We start from the raw sequence: 12,434 nt of genomic DNA on the forward strand, positions 1-12,434 counted from the left end.
GCGGTCTGAGATCCTTTCAACCCAATCTTTCCTTCCCTTTCTCCTCGCAGGGGTATTAGACCTGTGTTGCAGTATGATGATTCTCCCTATCTACTCTCGCTTTTGCCTCTTTTATTCTTCACAGACATTTCCCTGAATAAATCTTTTGTGTGTCTGATCCCATCTTGGGGTCTGCTTCTCAGAAGACCCCACTGACATGGGTATGGAAACAGACAAGGACAATCAGTTGAGAGAGAAACGTTCAGACCAGAACTAGACACAGTGTTCAGCCACCCCTGGTTAAAGTCTCATGTGTACTTTAGAGCAGAGAAGCTGGTAGTGAACCTTACATGTAACCTACACTGGGCCTGAATATGATTTATTACTTAGAGTGTGTGTATGTGATGTGTGTGTGTGTGTGCGCGCGCGCGCGTGCTGAAGTGAACTGTTGGCTATAAATTTATATAATTCATACCATAGAGTGGATTCCCTTCTTCTTAGCTAATTTTTGTGGCTGTTGTTTTTGTGTCTCAAGCTAAAAAGAATCATTTTGAGTCTTTTGAGGAGGGAGACATGAGTCAGTTTGGATTCATATGATAATCTAAATAGTAGAGGCAGGAAATCATTATCTTAACAGTTGGAGTCAGAGTTCCTTTTAGGGAAGGGCCGCCTTTATTTAGGAAAACATTCCATCCATGGAGCTCTACTTTGGCTGGAGGAGATGAGACACCAAAGGTGTGGTCTCTAATACTAGAAAACCAAGGCACTGCTAAATCTCTCTGCACAAGGCAGGATCAGGAGTTTGGAAGTGGGGTAAAAATCAAAGAGGAGATTAGAGAAGTTGAGAGGCCATTTTTAGGCAACATGGTGGACGTGGAGCCTGCGGAAAAGCAACCCGTGAGGGATTTCCAGGGGCGGGTTGCTTGTGTTGCTTCAAAAGTAACACCCCTCCAGCTTCCCAAACCTTCCAGAACTTATCACCACATAAGTGGCTTGTATAAATTAGGGGAGAGGAGAATCAAGGTGAGAGCAGAGACAATGTGACAGCCCTTGGAGATAGCCGCAATGAGGGCTCTGGAGGAGAAGTAGGTGAAATCTGCAGTGGCCATGAGGTCAAAAACTCTGGAAATTCTCAGAGCTCTTGAGGTAGCAGTGCTGTGTCCAGTGGTACAAGTTGGGTCTGCCCAAGGGTTGGGAAATAAATTTTTATTTGGGTGACTTCACCTTTTCAGGAAGTACCAGGTAATTTACTCTCTGTGCAGCACCCTCCCATAGTCTGTCTCCATTTAGACATTCACCCTATTCTCTGCACTGAATGGTCCTACAAACCCTTACCATGGTGCCATATAGGTGTGTTGGAAGTCAAGGCCGTAGATGCTTACAACTGCATAGGTAGTAGGTAAAAACACGTTAAGATTTACTTGCTAGCCCTTGAGGGGTCCAATTTGATATTTCTTCCACCTTTCCCACATGTGGTTATAACGTGTGTGTGTGTGTGTGTGTGCACATGCACCCGTGAGCACACATATGCATATGTGCACAAAAGTCCTAGGGGGATTTGGGAGAAGAAGAAATACCTTTGCAGAGTCTTGAACCTCAACAGTGGTTATCCAGCACGGGGATGAATCCTAGCATCCTGGAGCAGGAATGAGGGCACATGAAAAATTTTCCACTGCGATGCCTTTGGGAAAACCTAGATCCACTAGGAAATAGCCCGTGACCTGGGCAAGTGGTATAATAACGTCTCTGTGCTCCAGCTGCTTCCCCTGAAAATGGGGATAATAAGAGCACCTACTTTATAGTGTGTTGTCAGAATGAAATGAGTAATATGCATAAAGCAGGTAAAGCCATGCCTGGCGCACTGTAAGCGTCATGCGTATGTTAGGAAAAACAAAAACAAAATAGAGGGGCAGTCAGTTGCCTTCCGAAGGGCCCTCTCACAGTAGCAGGCTGAACCACAGAGTTGATCAACTCTTAACATCCAACCTTGAAAAAAAAGAAATAAAAGTCCAGCAAGAAACATGTTAAAAATCACATGCTCAAAGTGAATCATTTATGCATGGACTGGCTTATCCTTTTGAATGGATCTAGAACTCCTGCCTAAGGGGAAGAAAAAAAGAGTTGGGCCTCTAGAAATAAGAATATTTCCTAAACATTTACTGAGATCAGAAATAGGTAAATGATTTGAGTAAACAATTCATTTAAAACAATTAGAGCAACTTGCAAACTGCTCCATTATGATGAAAATGGGTATCCTTCCTAACAAAAGGGTTTTTCACGGATGTATTTTTAAAGATTAAATTCTTTTAAAACCCTTTGTTCCACCTTGTTACTTGAGTAAATTTGCAGACAACCTTTTTATTCATTTCTTTCATTATTTGCCATTCATCATTATTAGTGTGTTATAGAAAATTTCCAAGAGGAATTCATAGTAATTATAATTAAAGACATTTATTAAGCACTCAGCACGTATTAAGCATTGTGCTAATCTCTTTACAGGGAAGTTCAGGGCTTCAAAAAACTTCATGTATGCACTGAAGACATCAGAGTTGACGTGTGTGACCCAGACCTCTACCCTCAGCTCTGTGTCGTATGTTTAACTTCTCATGGGACATGGCAGTCGGATGTCTGATGACCATCTCAAATTTCACATGACTAAACCTGACCTCCCTCCTCAGATCTGTTCCTCCCAATCCAGTCCCCATTTCAGTCAATGGTATTTCCATCCTTCTGGTTGCTCCGGCCAGAGCCCCAGGAGTCCTCCCTTCCATTCATACGTTCATTCCTCCTCCACACGCAGGGTCCATGTTCTGGCTTCATACCTTGTCCAGGAGTGCACCCTGACTGGGGTAAGCCAATGGGCACATTGGCTCCAGGTCACGGGCTATTTCCTCGGGGATCTAGGTTTTCCCAAGGGCATTTCTCAGGCCACAGGCCAATCAGAGTGAGTCTCAGTGATTTTGTTTGGGAAGATGGGGAGGGAGATACACCTTTTGCCTCTTACTGAATGTGAAAGAGAAGGTCTGGATAGTCTTAATTGTGGTAAACAGCCCTTCTTCAATTGGGAGAGGAGCCAGCCTTGGTATAAAACCATTAGACACCAGACACAAGCGAGCATGAGAGCAGAAAAAAAGTGGCTCTTGAAGAGGTCAAGATCATCAAAGCCTGAAGCTTCCCCACCTCTGGGCTTCCAACCATGTGAACCAGTACATTCCTTGTTGTTCAAACCACTTTGAGTTAGAGCTTTCGGTTCCTGTGGAAGCATCCTGATTAATACAGATTAATGGTTCTCAGAACAAGTCTTCATGCATTGATCAACTTGCATATACTTTGGTAAACACAGAATGAAAAGCATTTTCACATCTCTGTTGCTTTGCCTGTATTTTTCCCTCTTTCTGGAGTGCCCTTCCTACCATGTCGTCTTGGCAAATCCCCACTCACCTTTCAAGACCTAGCACAGATGGCTCTTTTAAGATATTAGTGATTGGACAAGGCCTAGTTTTAAATACCTGACTCTAGTGAAATCATTCATTCTTTCCATTAGTGAGATGGTCGTTGAGAAAATATTTATTTGGTCTCCTACTACATGCTAGGCATTTGCCAGCCACATACAACACGCAAATGCCTTAAGGAGAGATATGCAGACAAGTAAACAAGGAATTCTGATCTAGAGAAAGAAGTTCTGAGATGGAGAAAGTTCTGGGTGCAGAGGGGGAGCCTTTCATCCAGTCTTAGGGGGTGTGGAAATGGAGGTGAAGAAAGCCTTCCTGGAAGAAATGATGTCTACATTACAGATTTAAGAACCAGGAAGAGTTCAACAGGCAGGAAGATAAGAGAAAGAACATCCTAGGGAGAGGAAGAGTTTGTACAAAGGTCTAGCAGCATCTGAGATCAGGGCCCTTTTGGGGGCAGTGCCAAAACGTAGATTTCTAGAAGGAATGTGATGAGAGATGATACTAGAGTCCTCGGTTCAAAATTAGACAAGAGGACCTCGAAAGGCTCACTGAGGGATGTGGATTCTTTCCTGGGGACCTTCGGGAGGCTCTTTGATTTGTGCTTTAGAAAGATTAAAAAGGCTACAGAGAGGAGAGGGGCTTGGGGGGGCCTACTGGGAGCAGGGAGACTGGTCAGGAAGCATTGGATCTGCTCTGTCCTTGCCTCCTTATGTGCCATCTTTCCTGAAATGTCTGATTAGGAGCAGACACAGAACATAAAGAGTATAGGAACGTGGCAAAGGTTGGTACTTGCCACGTGTGCACCCAGGAGGGGGTCATCTTGGATCTGGAAGTCTGCCTTAACTGGTCTGGATGACACCAGTAATATTAGCAATGGACATGATGTCAGTGGCAAGTAAACCATTTTCTCAAGCTCAAATGCCACGTAAGAGGTAGCAAAGTCAACTGTTATTTGTGGTTCTTCAGACCAACTCCAAATTTTGGATTTTAATCACATTATCCAAAAGAGACATGGGGAAAAAGGACATGATAACAAAGGAATGGAATGCTTCAGCACTAGATTTTATTAACAGTAAGATGGGCAGTGGTCACATGTCAGTGACTCCTAACATGGGGTGAGAGTGAGCAGAACATCTTCCCTCACAGTTTCTTGACTACAGAAGTTGAACCTAAAGAGAGAAAACAAAAGAAGGTCAGTTTTTCCTGGTGCACTGCTGGTGCGTTGAGCATAAAGACAGCCTCTCATGTCCCCAGTCCGAGCGAGAGCCACTCCCTGTACCCGAGACCAGACATTGGCCAAGGGAACACAGACCTCTTCTGTATAAAGGACTGAATTCTCCTTTCCGATGTTCTTTCATAGCTGTGCAATAGCAGAGAGAGGAAGTGTCATTGGACGCCCCTAAGGACAGGGCGCGGTCACGTGTCATATCCTAAAGCATCTACTAAGCACTTGGCACATCGCCAGTCAATACAATGGAGGAAGCGTAGGGTCAGCAGCGTGGTAAGAAATCAGCCGGGAAATTTCTGAGGTCCTGGGGTTACATTCACTTGGCAATAACTGAATTCCATTCAATCACTGAATTGAAATGACTAACATTACTCATTCAGACTGAACAAGAGTGAGCTTGTTTGGGAGCTGAGTTTCTTTAATAACATATGTAAGCGTGTGCAAAGTGCCTGGTGCGTAAACGGTGCTCGGAAGCGGCTCTCTTCTTTTCACCTTCATTTCCCTCCCCGGGGTCTGAGGGCTGGCAGACTCGCAAATAGAAAAGTAAAGGTTAAACACTACTAGTGCTAAAGGACACAAGACATGAAGGGCACACACGATCTGTATATGAATAAAGGTGAACTGAATTTGTTTTGTGGTAGTTAAGCACGTGCTGGAGTCAAATTCCCTGCCTACAAAGTATGGCACTGAGCCTTCATTTAATTCTCTTTGATGGAGACAAGCATAGTACCACCATCCCATTACCACCATCAAAAGGGTAAACATACCCATTACCCCAAATTACTCTCCTGTTCCTTGGTAATCTCTCCTTTTTGTCCCCTCCCATAACCCCTCCGCCCAGGCAACCAGTGACCTGCTGTCAGACACGTAACACAAGGCACAGTTGCTAAATGAAATCACTCTTTTCATCTTAGGGTCATGAAGCCAGTTTCTCAATTTAACACTCAACTTGCATCAAATGACACGTACTCATCTACAAATCTCTCCAGTTCTGCTCTGAAAGTTCTGCTCTTTTTCCTAAAGAAACAGGAGGTACTAGGAAGCCACTGTGACCATGGCTTAGGAGAAACGCTGTTGCAGACTGAACCTAAAGTAGACTTGCAGCGGGAAAAGCACGGGTGGCTCAGTACCGCACATCTCTTTGGGTTTTTATTACTTACGATATTCCATCGTTTCTTTCCACCACGATCTTGGAAGCTCCCACTCTGGGTAGAGTTGGATTGATCACGTTGTTGTACCAGATAAATTTAACCTTCTGCAAATCTCCAACATCCACGTCAGAGTCGAACTCATTGGAGTGCGTGTTGTCTGCTTGGAGAGTGCCCCTTGGGGGTTGAGAAGTTAATGAAAACATATGTGAACATACAAAAATATACGTATACATATATGTGTATATGTTTCTAAAACAAGCTTACAATGCACATTTGCTATTCTAATGTTTTAAATAAATGCAGACATGTGTGCCAACTCGCTGACAGGTCAGTCGCCAACAATAACTCATATTACTTTAAAGTCACCCTTACTTCAATAAAACTTCAAATATGTTTTCGTCATAAACCTCCCACAACTTAATAAATGATGACATCATCATATCATCTTTTCCTGGTTGTTTTGTGGGCAGAAGAATTATTTACTGATTATAAATCAGGTGCCGTGCATCAAAGCAAATGTCAATGGTTTTCTCAGGAAATAGCAGAGAAAAAAGTCAGAAACAGAATTCTGAAATGTACTAAGGCGCAAGATAAAACGATCCCTCCTTGGAAGGACGTGTGGTCGTGCTGTACTTCTGCCTAGTTATGAATGAACGCTTATGTCCCTAACCTGCATTATATGTGCAAAGGATTCCAACATTTAAGGGGCGCAGGGTAACACTTTACTCACTTGAAAATTTCATACTGTTTAGAATTTCCTTTATTTCCAAACAAAGAAACAAGCACATGTCCTGTAACCTTCTTCCCAGACAGTGTGACAGCTACCTTGTACCTCCAACCTGCACAGGGGGAAGATATTTGCAAACTGTCAGCTTGTAGAGAAGATACGCCAAAAACAGGCTAACTTGGATGTCACTGCTGCCAAATTTTGAGTAATTTATATATACTATTGGTTGTTCTTCTAATCAAATAGTCTCCTTTATCTAAATGTTCAGAAGCTAGGCATGGGGCCAGGCGAAGAGCACAGAATCTTTCCAGAGTCAATAGATGTCAAGTAATATACGTCAGTCATATATTTTGCTTTCAATTTCTTTACCCAACAATTTATTTTTGAATATTATAAGAACTTTATCTTAAAAGAAAGTAGGAAAGGGGCACCAGGGTGGCCTAGTGGGTTAAGCCTCCAACTCTTGGTTTTGGCTCAGGTCATGACCTCGTGGTTGTGGGATTGAGGTCTCTGTGTCCGGCTCTGGCCTCAGTGTGGAGTCTGCTTGGGTATACTCTTTCTCTCTCTCTCCCTCTGCCCCTCCCCAGCTTGTGCCACTCTCTCTCTCTACAATAAATTAAATAAATAAAATCTAAAAAAAAAGAAAGTGGGAAAAGGGTAGAGCATGACATTTCCATCAATTCACTATTTTCTTTTTTTTAAAGATTTTATTTATTTAGTGAGAGAGAGAAAGAGCACAAGTCAGGGGAGGGACAGAAGGACAAGCAGACTTCCTGCTGAGCAGGGAGTCCGACGTGGGGCTCGATCGCAAGATCCCGAGATCATGACCTGAGCCAAAGTCAAATGCTTAACTGACTGAGCCACCCAGGTGCCCCTCAATTTACTATTTTCATGGTAAGTACTATTTTACCTATTTTCATAAATCATCGCATTTTAGAGTCCTGTTGTCTTTTTGTCTAAATTGTCTACATTTATTTTAAAAATTCTATAATTCAGCTTTCCCTTGCCATTGGAAATGTATTAAGTTATGGTAACCACTTCATGGTACTAGTCAATAGTTAACTAGCAGTTTATGCCATTTAGAGCTAGCCTGGGCCAAACTGAGGAGGGAATAAAACCTGGCTTTAGTTTTTATAGTGCAGCCAACCCCACTGACTCCAGTATAAATAGTTTTCTTCCTCTGTGACCCAGGAAGGAACATGCCTCACCACCCATCCCTGCACCCTTTCATCTCTATTGCCCACGGAGTCTACCAACCTAACAGTTCTTAAGTCTGTCAACTCCCTACCATTCCTGCAACCTCTGCCATCTCTCTCCTGGATGACTTTTCTGCTTGTACAAAACTTCAGAATTTTGCTTTAGGGAAACTTCTGACTGCATTGGACGAGTCTGGAGTGGAAGAAGCCTCCTGAATTCAGCACCAGAATCAAATAGGAAGAAACTCATTTTTCTATCTTCATTAGTTCAGGCCCCCAAATTCTGCTCTATTACCCCAAATGAGCTAGACTTATATTGAGCACAATGGCTTTCGAAAAGTTTTCCATGTTGAGAAGGAGCGCTTACAACTTTTGTATGAAAGAGCAATGTCACACATTTTCACCAAACATGACAAAATACATAGCATTATGAACTTAAGGCACATGTAATAGAGACTTACGGGCAAAATCACTGGCGTCACCAGTGTTGAGATAAAATACTTGGTTCACTCCGTTTGTTTTTCCAGAAAATCTGTCAGCATAATGACCCATCTGCGGGCAGCCTTCGCTTGGGCAGGGGAAGCACTTGTTCTAGGGGAAATTAACAAATGATGAATGAGGACACTCTTCCTTTTAATAGCACGCCATCTTTTTCCATTTGTGGTTGCAGTTCAAATATTCTAAAGCCAATTCTGTCATGATGGCAAAAGATGACTTTCGTAGTGTTTCAGCCAAGGTAAAAAATGCATTTCCCTAGTTACAATGACAAATTTGACTGTTAAATAACACAATACTAACAAAAACATAAAAATCACACAAAAAGGGAATTTAAATATATATTTATACATATATTTTAATCTTTTCTCTTTTGCCTCTGTAAGTTGCTCAAGACATCCATTTGCCTACAGATGGTTAGAATTTATTTTAGAAAGATGGCAAAAGAAAGAGCAAGGGGTGATAATCAGCTCCGATATGCAAAATAGGACCCACTAGGAGTCAGGTTTTTCTCAAATTTTTTAGCTCCCGCTTTAGCATATTAAGGTCTGAAGGATTCAGATCTCAGAATTCTCCTAATGAGAACAGAAAATGCCCCAGTTGGCCTTTAAGTCTTAGCTGTGTGGTTGGGGTGTGGAAAAAATATATATCACTTAGGAAAATGTCCTCTTTCTGGGCCAGGAATTATGGGAAGAAGAGAGGAAGAGGGAGAAACAGAGTGGGAAGGACAAATATCACTAATCCTTCAGTGGAGGGGCAATCCTGCTCCACAGAAGAGGCAAGGGGCAGATTCTTGGATCAGTGAACCAGATGGGGACTGGGCCAAGTCTTAGGGTCTGCATCCAGCAAAAGCTAAGTAGAGACTGAGCCGGTCAGGAATGCCAGAGCCATATGGGGAAGTTGGCCAAGACAGAAGAGTAAATGTGCCTAGACATTATCTGCAGACCCTAGCTACACACCCATCAATAATGCTGACCCCCAAGTCCTCCCCTCTGCTCTAAACACACATGGACCATCCCCACCATGATCACTGTGCCCAATACCAGCTTGGAGAGAAGATGATAAAGGGTTCCAAAGGCTGAGAAATATGCAAAACTGACAACTTTTTCTTATAAAAGTGTCTGAGTGTCACCTGAAAGGGCTGTTTATATTACTGAACCAGACTAAATTTTAACCGAATGAAACCTAAAGCTTCTTTCCTTATTTTCCCCATTATCTAGAGATTGGGGATTTGGGAACACAACAAAAATAAAGTTAAACCAAAAAAAGGGGGTGGTGATCTTGTTGTGTTTATAAGCTGTACTGTGAATAAACTATGCACCCCCCCCCAGCCAACAGTTGCTGAATGTGAATTATTATATTTTAGATTGTGAGCTAAGGAACTAAAAGGTATCATCTCATTAAATCCTCCCACCAAACCAACGGAGTCTACCATTATTATTTACGTTTAGAAATGAAAACACTGCCCTAGAGAGAGGTTAAATATTTTGTCCAAATCGTTCAGCCATTTAATGGTGAAATCAGGTTTCGGATCCTTTCTCTTTAGCACTAAGTTATACATCTTGATAATTATGACTTCACCTGGTGTGTTACTTAAAATTTTATTTATTAAATGACATAGGTTGTATATTTTTATTTGAAAAAATTGTAGTGAAAGGAAGAGCAATAAAAATTAACAGGCAATGGATATGTCATTTTCAAGATTACATTTAAGGATCCTAACCCAGATACCTAGTGAATACCCAACAAGATGAAAATTCATAAGCAAGCAAGCAAACAAAAACTTGAGACTGCACAGACATATCTACATGCACATAATGATATAGTTTTATAGGGTCAGCACTTCAGACAAGTTTTCCATATTTATTAGCATCCTGTAGCCATAGCTCAGATTTCCATAGACTTTTTTTTTGTTATAATTATTTCTTAAACAAGTTTGAACATTTGCCTGATACATACTGAAGTGATAGGGAACAAGGTAGACATGGGACATCTTAGTATACAAGAACATTTCTCTAAAGTTCTCCAGTGTCTCATCACTATTATGATAAATATATATGGCAACTATACTTCAATTAAAAATAAAAATATGTATAATTAAAAGTATAAATAATGTGGCAGTCATACAGGGACACTCGCTGAATGCATGTTATGTATAGTGGACTACACCCATCACGAGAAGTGATGGTCACAAAATTCTTTAGGTATAAAGTGGAGTCTACTTACTGCGGTGAAAACACTGTAGGAAGCACAAGGGAATCCAGCAAAGCCAGTGGGGTTGAGGATGCTATCAGAGTAATATTTATAGCTTCTTAAGTGATTACAGGCCACAAAGTCACGAGTCCCTTTGAAATCAGACAGTATACATTAGCAACAGATTTTATTTTTCCAAGTTAATGTCACGATTAAAACATGGCTGTTGAATAGATTTTTCTAATTCGTGTGAACTCATGGTGGTCACAGGACAAAATCATCTATGAAGTATTTATGATTTGTGATGCAATTAGAAGTGAAATACTATTTAAGATTTTAACAGTAATGCCATAAATGAAATGGAAAAATAACTTCAGAAGGAAGACATAAGTACATATAGATGTAAGCACAACTTAATAATGCATTCCCTGAATTAGATCCTCGGAAAGTTGACTACAAATACATTTTCTTTCTATAGTCTCCTCATGCCTACTTTCCCCAGTGGAAAGTCTGTATTTTGGGTCAAAAGTCCTTTGTTGTAGAAAATGTGAGACCTGTACCAAAATATTTAGCAAGTTTAGCAAAAAATGAAACACAAGTTTTCCCCTAAGAAAATCTCTTCATGCACATAAAGGTTTTTACCTTCCCAGATCCCATCAATGTCAACAATCTGAGAGAGAATGTTCTTCTGACATCCAGGCATTTCTTTTCCTCCATTTGGAAAGAAATCTAGGTGGCCTACATTTTGACTCATTCCAAACCCTGAGGAATATTAAAATATGAGAAAGTTGATGTTGATGTATAGACTCAAAACACTCTAAAATATTCTAATATATGGACTCAAAAACTACTCGTGGAAGATGAATTGAAGAACTCACCCATGTTGGGGATAATAGGGGCAGCATCTGTGTGAATTACATCCACAAACTGGGCATCACTGGGGTCCAATCGGACTAATTCGGGTGTGCCCTCAAAGCAAGGCTCAGCTGGATCCAACCCTAAAGTAAACAGAATATGTCATGTTCATATCAGTGTACACCCACATTGACCTTTCTTCATTAATTATCTACCCAAGCACAAGCATTGGTGGGAACCATGACTTATACCTGGAAAGAGATAAGCTAGTTCTTCCCAACCTTATCATTTTCCTACACTTCCTGTGTCTAATTTTTTATTTGCATTATAGTGAATTTTCCTCAAACCATGGAATTTGGCTCTACTTATGGATGCTTAGTCCCTGGGACAATGCTGGCCAATAAGAGCAGTTATAAGGAAAGAGACAGATTCTGGAGACTCCTAAAAGCTGGTCAGGATAAAAGAGTTCCCATTCTACTGTAAAATCCTGTGAGGGCAAGGACTTTGGTTTTCATGGTCACCAGCACGACAGCTTTGCAGAGTGCCTGGTTGAGCACAGATTATGAGAAAGAATGTTCTCTCCAGCAAATTAATGTTAGACATCCAGATGCCCCCACCAACCCAAATGTGACCAGTTTATCCAAAGTATCAAAAAGAGAATCAGAAGGTCAGAGACAGAGTGGGACGATGGAAGAGGAAAGTGGTTGCTCCCCGAAATAGTCACCTCTCAGATCCAGGATAGCGAAGTCTTTCTTATAAAGTTGCAAGGTTGATTTAGGGCCTGTGTATACAACATGTGACCTCATTGGCCAAATGCAACCAGTCTGAGGTTTGTGAAATGCTATTTTTTATCTAACTAAAGCATGTGGAATTGGTTAGCCTGGCCTGACCACCTGTCCCCTGCAACGCTTGGCTTGTGGTCAATGAGGATTGGGCTAATTATCAATTGCTATTGAAGCAGAATGTAATTAATTATGCATTTTTGAGTTCCTTGAGTTTAATTCTATTAATTATTTATTCTGTTATTTATGCTATTTATTCTATTCATGAAACTTTCTCCTTTGTGAATGCCTGACAACAGGAAAACCTCCCAATGTTCTTCATTAAAATTTATTCACATTCAATATTTATATATATATATATATATATATATAT

At 41.2% G+C, this 12,434-nt stretch overlaps 1 protein-coding gene across 2 annotated transcripts in view; it reads right to left on the minus strand.

Annotated features, from left to right (window-relative positions):
• Positions 1-4,463: 4,463 nt before the first annotated feature.
• The window catches only part of LOC103657518 (pancreatic triacylglycerol lipase), a 17,547-nt gene continuing 9,576 nt past the window's right edge, over positions 4,464-12,434 (minus strand). The window contains exons 6-13 of one of the 2 annotated variants that reach the window (XM_040624632.1): positions 11,303-11,422; positions 11,067-11,186; positions 10,458-10,576; positions 8,198-8,327; positions 6,544-6,652; positions 5,833-5,987; positions 4,741-4,753; positions 4,464-4,603 (exon numbers count right to left, since the gene is read on the minus strand). In XM_040624632.1, the coding sequence (XP_040480566.1) occupies positions 4,540-4,603; positions 4,741-4,753; positions 5,833-5,987; positions 6,544-6,652; positions 8,198-8,327; positions 10,458-10,576; positions 11,067-11,186; positions 11,303-11,422 (830 nt within the window). In that variant the 3' untranslated portion in view covers positions 4,464-4,539. Of the gene's footprint in view, positions 4,604-4,740; positions 4,754-5,822; positions 5,988-6,543; positions 6,653-8,197; positions 8,328-10,457; positions 10,577-11,066; positions 11,187-11,302; positions 11,423-12,434 lie in introns of both variants that reach the window. The other variant, XM_008684934.2, reaches the window with a different exon arrangement.

Source organism: Ursus maritimus, unplaced genomic scaffold, assembly GCF_017311325.1.
Source record: "Ursus maritimus isolate PB19 unplaced genomic scaffold, ASM1731132v1 scaffold_7, whole genome shotgun sequence".
NCBI classification, from domain to species: Eukaryota; Metazoa; Chordata; class Mammalia; order Carnivora; family Ursidae; genus Ursus; species Ursus maritimus.